Below are 17,870 nucleotides of genomic sequence, written 5' to 3'. Positions count from 1 at the left end.
TAAGTGGTTACTAATCCCTTATTCGCTTGCCAACATCTAGGTCATCTTTAGCCAATCTTCGGATCTGATGGAACGGCAATCATCGGCCGCCTCGTCCACCGAGGAAACATCGGGTCCGCAGGGCGATCTAAGCAGCGGTTCGCGTCGTGACGATGGCCAGCCCGATTTTACTGTCTTCAAGGACTTTGATTTTCTGGAGTACGAGGACAGCATCGCCGGCGAGTCCACGGACAACTTTAATTGGGGTGTACGTCGCCATCAGCTCTTCGAAGGCGACGAGGACCGTTTGAACCTCGGTAGCGGAATGGGTGGATCCATCAAGGGCGGCCATTCCTCTGCACTGGAGGACAGCTTCAGCGATAAGACACCAATTCTGAGCAAGCGTAAGCGACAGACCGCAGACGATTCATCCGATGAGGAAGCCGAGTCGGAGTCACCGCTGGACGACGATCACCGTCAATCCTTCTTGAAGTCCATCTTTAGCGGCGCACCGCCTTCTTCCCTGAGCCTGCGAGAGCGACGTCGCCGCAATTCCGTGTCCCGCAGTGATACCAGCGGTTCAAGTGCTGGGGATTTGGGTGATATCACGCCATGCAATGCCTCGCCACACATGCAGGGCATCATTCGCTTTGGCGCCGTCGTTCGCGACGAGGCGGAGGAGAATTGGCGACGCCAGCTGCAATCCATGCTGGTTAATCAACCCTCAGCGCACACCTCCGAGCTGCTGCAGCAGTTATACAGGCTGATCAAAGAGTTGACCTTCAAGACAATTACCATTTCGAAGGAGGCCAAGAAATTCTTCACCGGCATCGGCTCCCAGCTGGGCAATCGCATCTCACTCTTTACGGATTTGCTGAGCTCGCGTGCCGATCCGCCGCGTGTGTGGTGCAGCGAGATGCAGACTACCACGCCAAAGCTGTTTGAAACTCTGAGATTCAATGTGCTGGAGGTGCAGGAGCATCTGGAGACGTTCTTCGATCGCAAGGATCAAGTACTGGAGGTGATTTTCCTTAGTAAATACTCTCTACCATCTGCTTTAATGTGAGATTCGCAATTGCAGTGCCTGGACGCAGTGAAAACATCCTGCAAACTGTCTCTCTTCAATGAAGCAGATGTGGCTGCCTCGGGCTTGGAGCTGCCGAGCAGTTCCAGCATTCCTTGCATGCCCTTTGATCCAGCCTCAACGGAGGTTGTGCTGGACTTGGGACGTTCCTTGTATAAGCTTATGTTTCAGCTACTTTTGCTGATTGAATCGAATCATAAAATATCCTCGAATGTGGTTAATCATTTTCGCATCAATGAAGACGTATGTGCTGCTGTCCAGTCGGAGTTTGCTCAGCTCTAACCTAATGTTCCCTTGCAGATGCATGACATATCCGATCTCTATGCCCTGGTACGAGATGCTTTGGTGCGTTGCACCAGCGAAGCTGAGCTGGATTGCCTGGAATCATCCACCTCAACGGAGGGTGAGCATACGCCAACGCCCTCGCCCGGCTTACCCATGACGCATGAGGAGTTCGAGGCGTCGCTGCACGAGCACATCGACCGGCAGTGTTGGACTAGCGCCATTTCCCATGTGCGACAGTATCGACGCGTGTCGACGCTTAGTGCTGGTGATCAGAGTCTGACCATCCTTACCTATGGAAATTTGGACAGTCGCATCAAGTTCGATGAGATGTCGATAATATTGAATGCCTATGCCCATAGCCTTATGAAGGATCGGACAGGTTTGTTTCTACTCAAAATGTATTTCTTTGGAACATATTTGTAATTATTTAACTGACCAGCAGAAGCCTTTATTGTATCCAAATCGGACTCGGAGCTGTTTGAGGTATATGCGATACTCTCAGAGAACTTGTATCACGTTTCTAGCGCCCTGACCAATATGGAAATCAATATGAAAAGCTACTCCATGGGGGCCGGTTCAAGTAATTTGCATCGCAGCGAGCAGGACATTGTGACAAATCTTTAAATATAGAGGAAACCCTACATATGGTTAAGATTAGTGCAGGATTAAGCTCATTTTGATATGTAATCAAATTAGTTTTTAGTATTTAAGCAGCATTATAGGCCACTATCATTCAGTTGAGAGTTGAACAAGCATTATTGTGTATGAACAAATGTGTTTTTAAGTACGATATAATTATATAACATATACATACAAATTTAACAACTATCGCAATTATCATCTATAGACATAGATACGGAACCAGCAAACAGCCCTTCGTGTGGCCCCTGGGGATATTGAACAATAACTTGCAATAGGTATTTCTTTCTATAATAGTATAAACATTTAATTACAAAGTATTTGTATTTTCTCTGTTCACAGTCAACTGGAACATCCTACAGTAAATAGAGCAAGTTTGCATCTTAGCATTTAGTCAGGTGTGTTGTACGAACTCGCTGTCAAAGATATTTAGCAACCCCTCAACTAGTTGAAGAGATTCTTGAGCGCTTTTCGTTGCTGCTTATTATATTCGGCCAGCAGCTGCTTGGCGCCGTTTAATTCATTTAGGATTTGTTTATTTTCCGGCAGCAATTTATGTGCATGCTTCAGATCGTTTATGGCCTCCTCGTAGTTACGCATGGCACGTTGCGCTTGTCCTCGTCTATAGAACGCCTTGCTGCAGTTGGGATCCAAGCGTATTGCCTCGGAGCACTCGTATTTGGCATACTGATAGTTGCCCAATTTCAGTTCCACAGCCGCCATATTGATGTTGTTCACCACGGAGAAGGCATCCAATCGTCTCAGCTCGGAGTCGGCTTGACTGCGTTTCAGTTCCTGCCAGTCGAAGCTTCGGCGCAGCATCGTATAGTAACGATTCGCTTTGCGGTATTTGGCACGCGCCTCATGGAAGCGATCCAGCTGAAAAAAGTGATTGCCCGACTTTCGCAGGCCTGTGAGCAGGCTAACAGCTGTTTCCACCTAACACATAAAACAACAATAAATATTTAGCACCTGTCACGATGACATTGCATAATTTAACCCAACCGTTGGCTTGTGGAATTTGCCCGTCCAATCCTGGGGATAGGGCGGCAGCTTGTCTGATGTCTCATCGCTGCATTCGATGGCCCAATCCTCGCCAGGAGCCAGCTCGCCGCTGTCGGTTATCGTAATATCCGTCGTCGGATGGGCTTCATCGTTGCAGTTCTGTTCCATTTCGGCAACGATGCCCAGACCCCGCAGTACACGGCCCACAACGACATTGCTGCCATTGAGGTTCTCACAGCCAACGGCTGTGATAAAGAACTGCGAGTTGTTTGTATTTGGCTTCCCGTAGTTGGCCATGCTGACCACGCCCTCCTCATTGTGCTGCAGGTAAGAGTCATTTATGGGGTAAAGTTTAATAGATATGAATGCATTTATGTACACCCACCGTCAGCTCAAAGTTCTCATCCTCAAACAGTGGACCATAGATGCTCTCGCCGCTGGTGCCATCGTTGTTCACCAGATCGCCTCCTTGTACCGCAAACACCCGCTTGATTGTATGGAAACGCGTGCCCTTGTAATGCAGCCGTTTGCCCAGCTGCCCCACGCCACGTTCGCCCGTGCAGAGAGCACGAAAATTTTCCGCTGTCTTTGGCACAACATCCTTGCGCAGTTCAATTACCATGCGTCCCGCTGCGCAAATCAGTTACGAATATGTACATACGATAACAATTAACTAGGTCAAGCACACAGATAATGAGCAGCTCCTGCTTACCGCTTTCCTCGCCAATGCTGATGTCGAAGTAGACAAGGGGATTTGTTGGCTTCACCGGCTGCAGCAGTTCTTGTTTAATTGGGCTCATTTTGGTCATCAAGGCGAAGCCTTTAGCCACCCGCTTTCAGATTTAACTTTGGACTTGAACGATTCGAAAACAAGTAAACAAATAAAATGCGATTTATATATTAAGAGTGCTGCCCATCTGCTGCACTTTCACAGGTAAAACAGCTGTTGGTGCTGCCAACTGCGCGCAAATGCCTCAGCCGTTAATTTTTAAAAAAATTTGCATGCCCATTCATTCAAAAAATTCCATTAACATACTATCTATTTTTTATACCCTGATCCCATTGAAAATGGGTAAAAAGGGTATTATGTATTTGTGCAGATGTATGTAACAGGCAGAAGGAAGCATCTCCGACCCCATAAAGTATATATATTCTTGATCAGCATCAACAGCCGAGTCGATCTAGCCATGTCCGTCTGTCTGTCCGTCTTTTCGTCTGTCCGTATCTATGAACGCAAGGATCTCAGAACCTATAAGAGCTAGAGACTTGAAATTTTAGCTGCAGGTCCTCCTACTGCCCGCGCAGATCGAGTTTGTTTCCGATATTCGATAACTTGCCCCGTTTCCAAGAAATCGATCAAAATCGATATCGAAATCCTGTTTATTGAGCAATTTTGGTAAATAATATGAGATAGAGTCACCAAACTTGACATGTAGCTTCTAGAATAGTATATATATATCAAGTATCTATCATTTTATACCTATCGCCTGTTGGAAGAAGAGGGTTCAGGGTATCCCCTAGTCGGGAGCTCCCGACTAGAACCTCTTACTTGCTTTCAATTATTTTGGGACTTCTAAATTCTCAACATCCAGTTTTGTTTGCCTTGTTGTGACTGAGACTTGTTCGTCTACTAAGAAGTCATGTCCTTTGGCTGATTGAGGTTTGACTTAATAAAACTGTTCAAAGAAAATTTCTTTTAAATTCAATTTGTGTTGTCTAGTCAAAGTCTTTTGCCCTTAACTATATCTCTTAATATTTAATGTTTTCTCATACCGCCTCGTTAGGCTATTTTTTTTATTTTGCTCCTTAAGCAAGAGTTGCACAATGTTCAAACAATCAAGTAATTTGCCTAGAAGCAACCATATAATTTAATACTAATTGAGCTAGGACCTCCCACTAAAAAATACTATAAAAGGTTGCCGTGGTCAGACTCCTATTCGCAGTTTAGGTTTTACCGTGCAGAATGCTGAATATATTTGATCGGGAATTAGAGAGAATTGATTATTTGCCCAAGCCTGGCCTAACTTGGGTGGAGTACAGCGCCTACGCATTGGGCATTAACATGGCGCCCAGGAAACGCACCTCTAGGCCCTGCAGATTGTGAGTATTCCATAAAATTACACATTGCAATTTTAACTATGAATTTTATCTTCTAGCTTACGCATTTTTGCATTGCTTGTAAATCTGAGCATTATCTACAGTCTCATCAAATTTATAATGGCCAATTATGTGGTCTCTTTTGAAGCCTATGTAGAGGTTTGTTCTGTGTGCAATTAGTAGAGTTTTTTTTTAATTATAAATTGGACTCTTTTCAGGCTGTGCTACTTACCTTTCAGCTGTCAGTGGGAATGGTCAAAATGATGCATTTCCACAGATTTCTGGAGTCTTGTGTGGAGCTGGTGCGTACCACAGAGACGGGCGGTATATTAAAGCACTTGGGTCTATTTGATTTGCGTAAGATAAAGAACTTTTATGTTGCTTGTATATCTCAGATATTGTTTTTCAGATTTGACGAACCCCCATGCGTTGTGCAAGAAGTTGGGCTCTATTTTGAGAAGGAGCTGGCGGGTGATCGATCGCCAGGTCATGTTCTTCTATAAGATCGTTTGCATGCCCGTTCTGTATTATTGCTTGCGACCATATTTCCAGTATATTTACGATTGTTATTTGGTGCAGGATACTTGCGAAATGACTTTGAGTAAGTGAATAAACAACAACTATAGGGGTTAGGCTTATTCACTTCTTATTCTATGTAGCCTATCCAGCTATCGTGCCCTTTGTGCGGCTGGGCAAACATGAATTCCCCTCATTTTCCGTGCGCTTCTTTCTGCTTCAATCTGGTCCGGTTTGGTGCTTTTTTGGTAGGTCTTGATTTTGGTTTCTATATTTGTAAGTGTCTTATTTAACTTTCAACAGCTGTCTTTGGCTTCAACAGCCTCTTTGTGGTGCTTACCAACCATGAGGCCTGTCTTATAGAGGTCTTACGATATCTGGTCCAAAATTCCACAAATGATTCTGTGGTTCCTAAATCCTCCAGGGTGTTTTATATTCGTTGTTGTGCCCGACTTTTTGCACGTATCTCGAGGTAAGACGTTTACTAAATTGCATGTGTGAAGATTTTAAAAGTTCTCTTCCATAGACATCATGCTCAAATTGAAAATGTTTTTAAGTATATAATTCTAGTCCAATGCGTGATAAGCAGCATTTTGATATGCATGTTGCTCTACAAGATCAGCACTGTGATGGTGGGTAAACTTCATGTTCCTAACTTTATATAGAAATCACTTTATTTTAATTGGATATTGAATATTTTAGGAAGTAGGCTGGGTCTGGATGGGCATGATTATGGTTTACTTGGTAACAATTACTTTGGAAATCAGCTTATATAATGTCAATGCGCAAAAGGTTGAGTCTCAGGTAAAGTAATCCCTTGAATAGAACATCTACATATTTTTAATAGAGCGAATTATTATTTTTTGACTGGTACAACTGCGCCTGGTATAACGAATCTGAGGATTTTAAATTAATTATTAAACTTATGCTGCTTTTCTCAAGGAGAGCTTTTGTTCTAAGCGTTGGAGGTTTTACAAATTTATCCCATAAGTTTCTAGTACAGGTTAGTTTAGAAGACGCTCGTACAAAGAAACCTAAAATTCTTCTCCTTAACTAAATGATTTTGGTTGGAACTTTCCATCTTACCTTTCTTTTCAATCCTTGGCAGGTTTTTCGCATGAGCGGAAATTTCTTTTTGCTATTGCGTAATATGAATAACAAATAATGCTCAACACGTACTTTATACAAAATTACAACGTTGGAAAACATTTATTTTAAGGTGAAATTCATAAGGCGACTTAAACACGAAAAAAATATATTGTAATTGGCACATTTAACGTAGTTGACAAATATGTTAATAATGTATAGATTGCAATATGGAATAACCATATGGGGGGGAGATATAGAAATGCAATTGATTTGGAGTTGTACACGGCACAGTTTTCAATATATAGTAGTATAATACAGTCGTCCATGGCTGGCTTGAATTTAAAGCACAATTGGCAGTTAAGAAATTTTTTTGCATCATATTATTATGATAATATATGAACGATGCTTTAAAGCTTAACGTTTCTCAATGTTTTTTTTGTTCTTTTCTTGGTTTTTGTTTTTTCTGGTTCTCGTTTATCGTTTTTTCACTAAACAAAATATTTCTGCTAAAAGACTAAAATTACATAATTTCATTCAACGGCTACGGCTACGGCTAATTGCGATTTGTTCGTATTCTCCTCGTACTTAGATGTTAATTGAAGTAGTCGGTAGTTGGTAGTGCACTTAGTTAGGGTATATATGTCTAGGGCTCCAGGCGATTGCGCCTAAAGCAACCACTCGGCAGTGCTTCAGATATTAAACGTATATTATCCACCTCGCCGGATAAATCAGCCAATTCTGCTTCGTACTTGTCGATTAATTTCTTTTGTATATTGCGCTGTTCTCGGTACTTGTCAATGCGTCCAGTTAGATTCACGCGGTTGATGTCGCTCTCCACGACAGTGAGGCGATTTTCTGAATGGAAGATATTATTAGCAATAGTGTTGCGGTATTTATAGAGTGCACTTGTTTACCCAGTTTATCCAAATCATCTGTGTTGATGTCCCTCAAGTTCTCCAGCTCGTCCTTGATCGCGGTCAGCTCTGCGTTGGCCTTTTCAATTTGTTTTTGTGCCTCCTGCGTGTCGGCCTTGGCCTGACCCACCTTGCGCTTGGCATCATCCACGAGATTATCATCTTTGGTTGAATTATCCTCCAGATTGAAGATATTCATTTCAGTCAGCTTCACGCGATGATTGAGCTGGTCAGCCTCGTCGCGTAGCTTGCGGGCGGCGACCTTGGTCTCATTCGCCGTGCGGCGTATCAGCTCGGCATCCTAGGAGCACACACCTGGTCAGTAGAGGGTATGCTTAGGATCTAAGCAGGACTTACCTTAGAGGCCTGTTCGGCATACTTCTCCTGCGCTTCCTGTGCATTGCTCTTGGCATCATTGGCATTCATATTGGCACCCTCTAGAGCCTCACCAGCTTGGCGAATCAGATTGCCTGCATTCTCAATTTCCATATCGATGCTGGGCACCGTTTGCAATGCCAAGGCAGCCTTCTCCGAAGATCTCTGCACGTCCGACTGAAAGCCAGCCAGAGTGTTGTAGGTATCATTGGCTTCCTTGAGTGTACTGTCGCCCTGCTGTACCGCCTTGGTGGCGCGCTCGTGGGCAGCCTTGGCGCGCTCCAATAGCTCGATGTCATCCTTCTTTTGTGCATCGGCGCTGGGTAGTAAAATTTTTAATTTGGCTAACTGCAAAGCTCACTGGCCATGACTTACCGTTCGAGAAGCACCTGGGCAAAGCTACTCTCTGCCTCGAAATCGGCAAAGACCTCGCCATTGCTGTTGGATAACTCGTTGATCTGCTTGAGCAGCTCGTCGGCGCGCTCATTGGCAGAGACTGCCTCCTTCTTAAGCTTGTTGATGTCGATGTCCGGCTGGGTTTGTCGGTTCACATCGTTGAGCAGCGTGAGGGCCGCGTCGTACACCTCGTTGGCCTTGCGCAGCGCCTCCTTTGAGGTTTGGACGACAGTGCCAAGGGATTGCTTAACCTGATTCAGCTCGAGGCGCACTTCAGAGCGTAGCTCAACGCCGACCTTTTGCTGCAAATCGATGGCATTCTTGGCCAGCAGATGGGCCTTCTCCACAGCATCTTTGGCGTCCTTGGCATTCTTTAGATCGAATTGCGCCTCCGACTCGAGGCGATCGGCGAGAGCGCGTGCCTCGCGTGAAATGTCCGATATCTGCTCGGATTGCTCGCCAAACTCGACGGACTTGTTCTGGGCCTTGGCCAAGGCCTGTGCACCCTCGTCATTGAGCAGATCCAATGCCTCCTGCAGCTCCTTTTTGGCATCATCGATGATTTTGTGCAGCTGCGTGTAGTTGCTGCGTGCCTTATCGATTTCCGCATTGGCATCCTGCTGTAGTGCATCGGCGCTTACCAAATGACTACGCATGCTGTCCAGGCGCTTGTGCAGATCGTTGATGACCTCAACATAGGTCTGGCCGCCTTCGCCAGAGCCGGAGCGCGCATCCTGTGCCAAGATGGCCACCTTCTCCTGCACCGCCTTCAACTTGCCCTCGAACTCCTCATCGTTCGTAACTGGCGTGCGTGCGATCTCGTCCAGAGTTGAGCTCAAATTGGCTAGCTTGGCGCGATGCAAATTGGCCGCTTCCTGCACCAGATTGTAACAATCTGGACAGTCCACACAGCCGCGATGGCGATCATATTTGTTCTCCTTGCACCGATCGCAGCGACGTCCCTCCACATTGTCATTACATGGACACTGGCCATTCTGATCGCACTGGAAGCCCTTGGAGCCGCTCTCGTCGCACTCGCACGGCTTGCAGCCCTCCACGGAGAAGCCAAAGAAGTAGTTGGCGCACTGGTCACAGCGCACGCCCACCACGCCCGGCTTGCAATGGCACTGGCCCGTATACCTGTCGCATGTGGAATTGTAGCTGCCGACGGGATCGCACAGACAGTTCTCGCAGCCATTGCCGGAACGTATATTAAAGTAGCCGGGCTGACACTCGCCGCAGTCGCGTCCAATCACATTGGGCTTGCACTGGCACTGGCCGGTGACCTGGTCGCAGCGCGAGATGCTCTGCTCGTCCTGCTCGGTGCCGGCGGCATAGCAGCTGCAGCGATCGCATTTGCCGTGGGGCAGGGCCAGCGGATCACCAAAGTGTCCGGGCAAACATTGGTCGCAGTGCTCGCCAGCTGTGTTATGGATGCACTTCAAGCACTCGCCGCTGGTGCGATTGCAGTTGCCCACCGCATTCGGATCGACATTGCCATTGCAGTCGCAGCTCTTGCAGGTCTGCACCTCGCCGAGCAGTCCAGTGGGATCGCCATAGAAGCCGTCGCTGCACTGCTCGCAGCGGGAGCCAAAGTAGCCCACGGGGCATTCTGTGCAGATGACCGTGTCGCCGTTAATTTGCAGGCAGGCGCCATCGTTGGGGCAGGGACAACGCTTGCAGTCATAAGGTGTGCCGCCCAAGGCGTTGCCATAGTAGCCCTTGGCGCACTGGTCACAGTTATCGCCCTGTGTGTTGTGCTGGCAGATGCAGCTGCCAGTTTCCGAATCACAGATATCCGCATGGCCATGACAGTCGCAGGGTATACAGGGCATGAAGGGTCCGCCACGTGCCGGACTGTGGCGATAGCGTGGCGCGCACGACTCGCAGAACTGGCCCAGATAGCCCTCGGGGCAGGTGCACTGCTCAATCCAGGTGGCCGGCTGCCCAGCAGCACCCCTATGCGCCGTTTGCAGCTCCACATCGTCGAGATTGGCCTCGCCCTGCACCGAATAGGTGGCCCTGATTTTTATAGCCGTCAGATTGGATAGTATCGAGAGAAAGCCGCGCGCCGACTGGCTGGGCTGCCACTGGTAGTCATGATGTTCATGCAAACGGAACGTATACTCTTTGACACCCTGGTCCGGTATGCCGTTGCCCTGGGCAAAGATGGGCAGTGAGATTTTGCTGCCGGCACCCTCCAGGATGACATCGCTGGCACTGCTGCTGGGTCCCACCTGGCCCACCAACTGCAGCTTGAACTTGAGGTCGCGATTGTAGGAGGCACGCTGATCGCCAAGGAAGCGATCCGGCGCCTGGAAATAAACATACTCATTGCCCTGAGCTGTGGTGCCAATGCTGCGACTATACTGATTGTATTTGATGTCCACGTCACGACGATTCAGATCAATTGCTGTCCAGCGTTCCTTGTGCTTGTTGAAGCTGGAGGTGACGGAGACAATGGAGTAGCCGGGTGCGGTCTGGCATTCGGAGGTGTGCCCGTAACAGAAACAGGGCGTGCAGCCAAACCGATTGCTCTTATCCAGATTGAAGAAGCCCGGCTTGCATCTGTAAAGTGTTGAGATTAGAGAACTGAGTTGGAGTTAGTCCGCCACGTCTACTTACTCGTTGCAGCGTCTGCCCTCGACGTTCTCCTTGCAGAAGCAGATGCCGCTCTCGGCATCGCAGGCTGGCGTATTGTCATGCGAGCCACGCGCATCGCAGCCGCATGGCTGGCATCCATGGGGTCCGAACTGGAAGTAGTTGTTGGCGCATCGATCGCACTTGTCGCCCGTCACACCGGGCTTGCACTGGCACTTGCCCTGGCTGTTGCACTGCAGTGAACGGGAGCCGACGGGATCGCATCCACAGTTGACGCAGTAGGCGTTGTCGTGCATATAGAAGTTCTCCTTGCAGCGCTCGCAGTTGGGTCCATCACGATTGTCGCGACAGTCCAGGCAGTGGCCGCCGTGACCCGTCTGATTGAACAGATTCGAATCGAAGTAGCACTTGTCCGCAAACCCGTTGCAGTTGCAAGCTGTAAGTGGACAAATTGCAAGATGAGAGCTGGGTTTCTTTTTGTTCTACTTGCGAGGGTGCTTTACAGTTGATGAGGTACCAGTGTGAATCGGCGCTGGCGCCTATGAGATTAGTTTCCAAGGCATGGTCATAGGACCAGCCGTACGCTTGGGTATGCGCCACGAGGCAGCCAAGTTGCAACCACAGCCTCAACATGACTGACAATTGGTCAGCATCAGTTGCAAGCTGTGGCACTTGTGGCAGCTAACGGCAAAGCAGTTTGTCCTTATATAGGAGGCCAGGCACAGTGGGGCGAATGTTACTGAGAAAGTCTGCCAAGCGAATGCCTGACCTAATTTAAAAACGGACCTAGGCTAATTGAACAGCAATTCCTGTTGTTGTTTGTTTAACAGCCTTTGCCCACTGTGCACACTGTAACCAGTTTTACCTACCTTTGCACTCGTTCACCTCGGTTGAGGTTGCCCTCTTCCACTTGACGTCATTGTAGAGCGGCAAGCAGCGATCACAGTCGGGCCCGTCCGTATTGTGGCGACACTCGCAGACCAGTGTGCGCTCCCCATGCATTCCGGTGCTGGCCACACACTTGCTGGCATGTCCGTTGCACTTGCAGCGCGCACCCACCGCAATATCGCTGATGGCATAGAAGTAGGACTTCAATACTTGGGAATCGCCGAACAGCTCGTCACCGAATGTATTCAGGCGATCCAGTGTGATGCGAATGTCCGTGGCTGTTACCCATTCCTGCAGCTCGGCACTGCGCTCAAAATTGATGCCGCTCGGGCGACCCTCGAGCGTAGAGAAGGCAATTTCGCCGTCACGCAGCGGAGAGATGTCGCTGTACTCGCTGGTGCACAGAGCGTGAGCCTCGCCCTCGCCCTTGCGAATGGCACGCGAATCGGGCAGATAGTAGGTGTCCCGACAGGCGGCACTATAGAACTGGTAGGGTATCCAGGGGCCGTTCTCCGAGGTGCGCTTGTAAATCGTAAAGGACTCGGGACGTGGCGAGCGGAAGAGAATGCGCACGTAAGTTATATCGTAGGATTTACCTAGAATCGAAAAAATTACCATATGAGAATTTTACTTTGGCCTTGCCGCCTGTTGAACTTACGCAAATGCAGCGTTAGATTCACGTGGTTGGGATGCTGTATGCCCTCCAGCATGGTCTCCGATTGCCACCAGGTGGGATTCTGTGGATCATGCAAGTCCGTCAAGTATGTGGGCTTGTGATCTTCATATCTGAGCGGAAAAATACACGGTTTATCATGTGACTGTTGCCATGTTGAGTTGTTAAATTTCCAATTTACCTGCAGAAGGCGCAGTTTTTGTGATTCGGATTCATGGTCTGCATACAGAAGTGATTGTCCCCCTGCTCGCCGCAGGTATTCGTCGATTCGATTTGCAATTGGTAGGCAGCATTTATAAATTCGGGCAAGCATTTCTAAATGGGGTTCCGAGAAGTATGATAAAATTAATTTGAAGACTGTGTGCTTCACAAGTTGCTACTTAATCTCGGGTTGTTTAAGGTCAATCAAAAGTTTGTTGGCTTGGAGAGCAGTTAACAGTGCAGGTTAACCCTGTTTCCTTACATTTCTAAATTATGTTATTTTTCATAACATCCAAAATATTAATCACTTTAACCATTCTATAACTTCTCTCTGCTCGCGCCAGTTCTAAAGTCTAGAAACGAGCTTGAAGAGGCTGCGTATACCCATACAAATATTCTTGATTGTTCAATTAGTTTGTATGTCTACATTTAAATTAACGCCCAACAGATCTATTGAACCCGCATAAGAAGCGCGTGCCACTTAATTGGCTTGCCTGACTGTCAACTATTTAACTATGATTTGTTAAATGTGAATTTGTAACCATTTTCCCGACCACTTTATAGACTTACCTGCGGTCGGCCATAGGGATCGTAGCACTCCAGCGCCGGCATAAATGTGGTGCCGCGCAGCTCGTGTCCGCCGGCGGAGTTGATGGGCTGGCGTTGTACGCCAAATGCAGCCGTCGCGCAGCTGCAGAGCAGCGCTCCGGCTAGCAGCAGACGCGCCGCGGAGGAGCCTTCGCTGAGACTCCGCCTGTTGCGCCTCATCGTTGGCCTTGGTTGTCGACTGGTATCCGTGCTTTATAGACTAATTATTACACTAGGATTAAGGTTTTTTGAACACCTATTCGAGTAGTTCCAGTATTTTGGGTGGGTTTTTTTTCGATGGGTATTTGTTGTTTTTTGTTCACTGTCACAGTTTAAAGCATAATTGCACTTGAGTTAAAAGGCATCAGTGGCTCAACGAGATGGTGGCTAGTTCTGGAGCGGCTTCACTCGCTGCAATATGCACAAGATATTCGATTAGCTAATGCCTTAAGATATACATACTATGTGTATATATAATACGAATTTTCGGCTAAAATTCGGCTAAAAAAACCATCTGTTGCACATATTGTCTGAGCTATACAAAAAAGCTTTCGAGTTATTTTGCTGCTGCTTGGTTTTAATTAGTTCGTTCGCCGGTCCAAAAAACAAACTTTGCTGTCCGGGTCAGTCAATAAGTTGCCCGATCTGTGTGTGTTTTAGTTCATTGAAGCCTTCCCCAGCAACCGCATGGGCCCAGGTTCTTTCAGTACTTTTGTGTAAACAAAACACAACAAAAGCAAAAAAGCTAAAAACTGCAAATGAAAATTTCAAATAACAACAAAAGCAGCCAGCAAAGACATAAATAAACACAAGTACAAGCACACACACACACACACATATATATAAAATTGTATTACGCGCTGGAAGTGAACTCAGGCATTGCCCACAAAATTTGTATTTCCGACTATGTGTTTGCAGTACGTCCCTCCAACCCAGTCGTAGCACCAACAATACCCCCCAACTTGGTCTAGCCTCTGTATATGAAACTTGAAATAATTCCAAACGATGATTTCATCTACATTTACTCCGCCCATGCACACCACATGTATATGTATCTAGATACATATCGCATCTATCTGGATAAAGAAAACTTTGCAATTACTTAAGGCAACAAAAAATATGCAGGCTATTTATTAGAGAACTTGTTAAAGGAATATTTGGATGCACTCGTCTTATTCTTAGCCAAGGTTAGATTCATTTAAACAGCGCATCTCTCAGATACTTAAGCTTGTGCCCAAGTATCTTTTTGTGTACCGCTAATTAGCAAATATGCACAGCAAATTGAGTCTATTTATTTAGTGGAGATTTCAGATGATATCATTTAATATTTATAGTAAGACTCTTTTTGGAAATAGCTAGGTTAGGACCGTAAGATTGTTGTATAAAGCAAACTTGGCTGAATACTGGCAGCTGGCTGATTGGATGGAGTATAAGAGAAAGATTTAAAACTTGGAAACATATTTACAAGAAATTACCAGTTATAATGAGTAAGAAGCGGAATGAGGCAGCATGAGCATATGGACAAGAGTAAGATTATTTTTCTTAATAAATGTGAAGAGTTTAAAAAATAAAAGTTTCATATATGTATTATATACAATGAAGTATTCAAGGAATTATAGAATTGTAGGCGCCCTCAAGCTGATTGGTTTTGCTCAAAACTAATTTATTGAATTCTTGATTAATTTCGACAATAATAATATATGTGAAGTTATATACAGAATCCTCATTGATTCAGCTTCTAAATAAGAAGATAATATATATAGAATTATATAAATCTATTTTCAAGCATTTCGCGAATCTTGAATCAATTCCAGGAAGACTTTCATGCCTAACTCAATGAACATTATAAAAGAAATTTATACAATTATATAAATCTGTTTTTAATCATTCCGCGAATCTATCTGTGGTTCAGCTTGTAGTCCATATCGCCTATGAGCCAGAGTAAGGTCATAATTATTCATTGAAAATGAAGAATACATTAAGAATAATAACTTTTATACATCTGCTCTCAATCATTTTGCTAATCTTTGTGCTTGTATTTCATTGATATACTTTTTACTCAGCACACCATTTCGTAACACTGTCTTCTAGATTTGAACACAACTGTTGATTGTTTGCACAAAATTTTTCAATTTATTTTTATCAGTTTTTAATAATAGCTTAGAGAGTGTGCACCCCTCGGGAAGAACACTGTCGAACTCTTTGTAGTCGCCATATAGATTTATGTTGTGGCTTATCAGTATCGTCTCACATTTTTTTTTTTTGAAAAAAACACAAAAACTGTTTCATTTCAAAACCGAATTAAGCACAAGAAAATCTTGAAGACTGTCGCCGGGGCAACATTTGATACACTTGCCAGGCCAAGTGAGTGTGCAAGTGTCTGTGTGAGTGTGTGTGTGTGTGTGTGTGTGGTCGGGTGTGTGGAACCCTTTGGGAATGAGTTCAGCTGAGGCCAAGACTCAAATACAAGCACTGTTTATGTTGTTGCTTTAATACAGAGATATTCTATATACTTATATATATAGCACGAATGAACATCCGCTCCATTCAGATTTCAATTGTTGAGCTGCTGCTGCTGCGGCTGCGGCTGGAAGAGCTGCTGCCTGTTGCGATATGCGTATATGAACACGAGTTCCTTTTGCGATAAGAATTTGGGGCTACGAACTAGTGCGATATGGTGGCATGAACTGAATGGAAATTGAGATTCAGATTGAGACTGAGACTGAGGCACAGAGCACAAATACAACACGCTCGGCGAGCGGATCGTAGTTTGTGGTTGTTTTGAAACGGCGCTTTTTGTTTGCACCTTTTGGTATTTATCTTTATTGAAGCGTTTGTTTTTATCAACTGCTTCACGACACACACGCTCACGCACACTCGCACACACGCACGCCAGTTCAGGTAGAGGAAAAGCAACACGAATTCACTCAAAAGAAACTGCACTCTTGGGTCTACGCGCTCAGATACTTTTACGAAACTTGGTTTTTGTTGTTGTTGTTGTATATATCGTTTTTTTTGGTTGTATCTCAGCGATGCACAGGGCAAGCAGAGCAACAACAAATACTGCGTTATTTTCGTTTATTTATGGCTAGATACTTTATTTTTGTGTCTGCCTTCTAACACATGCTGCATTTGGTTGATATTTTTTTTGGGGGGTTTTCCAAAAAGATTGTGGTTTCGTTTATAAATAGTTTGCATGTTGCATGGAAAATCTCATGCAGTTGCATTCACATGTGCTTAATTGCATTTGTCATCGCATTTGCTTTCATTTCGAGTTTATTTTGTGTACTTGGCACACAACTTCTCGCTTTTCTGCTGACTTGGTAATTGTACGAATTTTGTAGTTGCTTTGTTTCATTATTAAGTACATTTTATCGGGGTTTCTTTTCATTTAAGTTTTTTTTTTTGTTTGACTTGTTGTAATTGTATCACGACACTGAAGGCAAGAACCTTTTGAGTAAACAGTTCGTCATACGCCGTCTGCCACACACACACACACACACACACAGACACATTCACATGCACCAACACACGACAAGATACTTTTTTATCTTGAGGTTTTCTTTTTATTGCTGGCTGCGCCTGCCGCCACGGCCAAAGCAAACAAAAAAAAAACCTACGAAACACAGCGCGAGACAGCCGAAAAAATGTATGAAAAAAAAACGGAAGAGTTCCAGAAGAAAAGTTAAGACTCCTCCGCACACAGCACACACAACACTCTACACACAACAGCAGCGAACAGTTCAGCAGCAACGTTGTCGCACTTACTCCGCGTAGAACACCACAGGCAACCGCTAACGAGGACGTCCAATGCTCAACTGACTCTTGAGGAATGCGGCGCAACCGCTCAGCGGCTCTCGTTGAGTGAAACTCTATGCTTTGCTCTGCTCTGCTCTGCTCTGCTCGTATCTGTATCTGTGCCTGTATCTGTATCTGTGAGTAGCTGTAGCGATCGTTGTTGCTGCTGCGGCGCATGGGCACTCGCCGAGCTTCTTGGCTGGCTGGGCTCAGCTTAGCCGGGCAACTATGTAGTTGAAATTGGAGAGCGAACGTTTCACAGATTCATGAATTGATGTTTAATTGTAATGTTCCTCCTCTTTCGTCGGGTCTTAAGTTTCAAGCATAATTCCAGAAATGAACAATTTTGTTGGTCTTGGCAAATATTTGATAACTAGATATGAGGCAATGTTAAACATATATGACATGAGATCTGCATGTGACTGACTACTAGACTGAATGCCCGGCATTATCGGAGGCTGTGCTCTCCGCTCTACTTTTGGACTTATGTAGTTGCTTACAGAGCTAGCAGGTTATCGCTGCCCAACTGATAAGAGTTCGTTCTAAAAAAAAAGCAAAAGCACTTTCTGTTTCATTGACTAAATGAATTTCTAAAAATGTATGGCCATAAAAGAAGTGAAATTTATTGTATGAGCAGTTATTGAATTGAAATTTATGTTAACTAAATATAGACATAATCTGAAACCTATCAAGTATGTGTCTGTCATCATTCTATATTCGTTAATTAACAGTTCAATTTGAA

The 17,870-nt window shown here is 45.5% G+C and overlaps 4 protein-coding genes across 17 annotated transcripts in view; 2 read left to right on the top strand and 2 right to left on the bottom strand.

Annotated features, from left to right (window-relative positions):
* The window catches only part of fry (Protein furry), a 53,288-nt gene extending 51,115 nt beyond the window's left edge, over window positions 1-2,173 (top strand). For 8 of the 14 annotated variants that reach the window (XM_064688481.1, XM_064688491.1, XM_064688483.1 and 5 more), the window contains 4 exons: window positions 41-1,000; window positions 1,061-1,306; window positions 1,364-1,727; window positions 1,788-2,173. In XM_064688481.1, coding sequence (XP_064544551.1) covers window positions 41-1,000; window positions 1,061-1,306; window positions 1,364-1,727; window positions 1,788-1,972 — 1,755 coding nt within the window. In that variant the 3' untranslated portion in view covers window positions 1,973-2,173. The remainder of the gene's footprint in view (window positions 1-40; window positions 1,001-1,060; window positions 1,307-1,363; window positions 1,728-1,787) is intronic. The other 6 variants (XM_064688482.1, XM_064688492.1, XM_064688485.1 and 3 more) reach the window with 1 other exon arrangement.
* On the bottom strand, window positions 2,122-3,906 carry Cyp40 (Cyclophilin 40). Its single transcript, XM_064688497.1, has 4 exons — window positions 3,705-3,906; window positions 3,378-3,622; window positions 2,993-3,313; window positions 2,122-2,926 (listed from the first exon to the last, which is right to left on the bottom strand). Exons 1-4 carry the CDS (start codon window positions 3,799-3,801, stop codon window positions 2,432-2,434), a joined length of 1,158 nt encoding a protein of 385 aa, XP_064544567.1. The 5' UTR covers window positions 3,802-3,906; the 3' UTR covers window positions 2,122-2,431.
* A 752-nt stretch (window positions 3,907-4,658) lies between these two features.
* Window positions 4,659-6,934, top strand: Or67b (Odorant receptor 67b). The gene is made up of 10 exons (XM_064688452.1): window positions 4,659-5,092; window positions 5,149-5,248; window positions 5,308-5,446; window positions 5,499-5,690; window positions 5,749-5,853; window positions 5,909-6,077; window positions 6,132-6,237; window positions 6,308-6,409; window positions 6,453-6,608; window positions 6,714-6,934. Exons 1-10 carry the CDS (start codon window positions 4,956-4,958, stop codon window positions 6,768-6,770), a joined length of 1,263 nt encoding a protein of 420 aa, XP_064544522.1. The 5' UTR covers window positions 4,659-4,955; the 3' UTR covers window positions 6,771-6,934.
* Window positions 6,785-13,741, bottom strand: LanB2 (laminin subunit gamma-1). Its single transcript, XM_064688451.1, has 9 exons — window positions 13,313-13,741; window positions 12,723-12,856; window positions 12,527-12,654; window positions 11,850-12,464; window positions 11,005-11,416; window positions 8,359-10,947; window positions 7,966-8,302; window positions 7,609-7,909; window positions 6,785-7,549 (listed from the first exon to the last, which is right to left on the bottom strand). The coding sequence occupies exons 1-9, from the start codon at window positions 13,508-13,510 to the stop codon at window positions 7,338-7,340; spliced, it is 4,926 nt and encodes a 1,641-aa protein (XP_064544521.1). The 5' UTR covers window positions 13,511-13,741; the 3' UTR covers window positions 6,785-7,337.
* Window positions 13,742-17,870: the final 4,129 nt, after the last annotated feature.

The sequence above is a fragment of the Drosophila montana genome, unplaced genomic scaffold (genome assembly GCF_035044405.1).
Source record: "Drosophila montana isolate Dmon_TW-CO22-7 unplaced genomic scaffold, ASM3504440v1 contig_3213_1, whole genome shotgun sequence".
Taxonomy (NCBI): domain Eukaryota; kingdom Metazoa; phylum Arthropoda; class Insecta; order Diptera; family Drosophilidae; genus Drosophila; species Drosophila montana.
The sequence above is the reverse complement of the archived record's forward strand: the minus strand, read 5'-3'. Positions and strand labels throughout refer to the sequence as shown.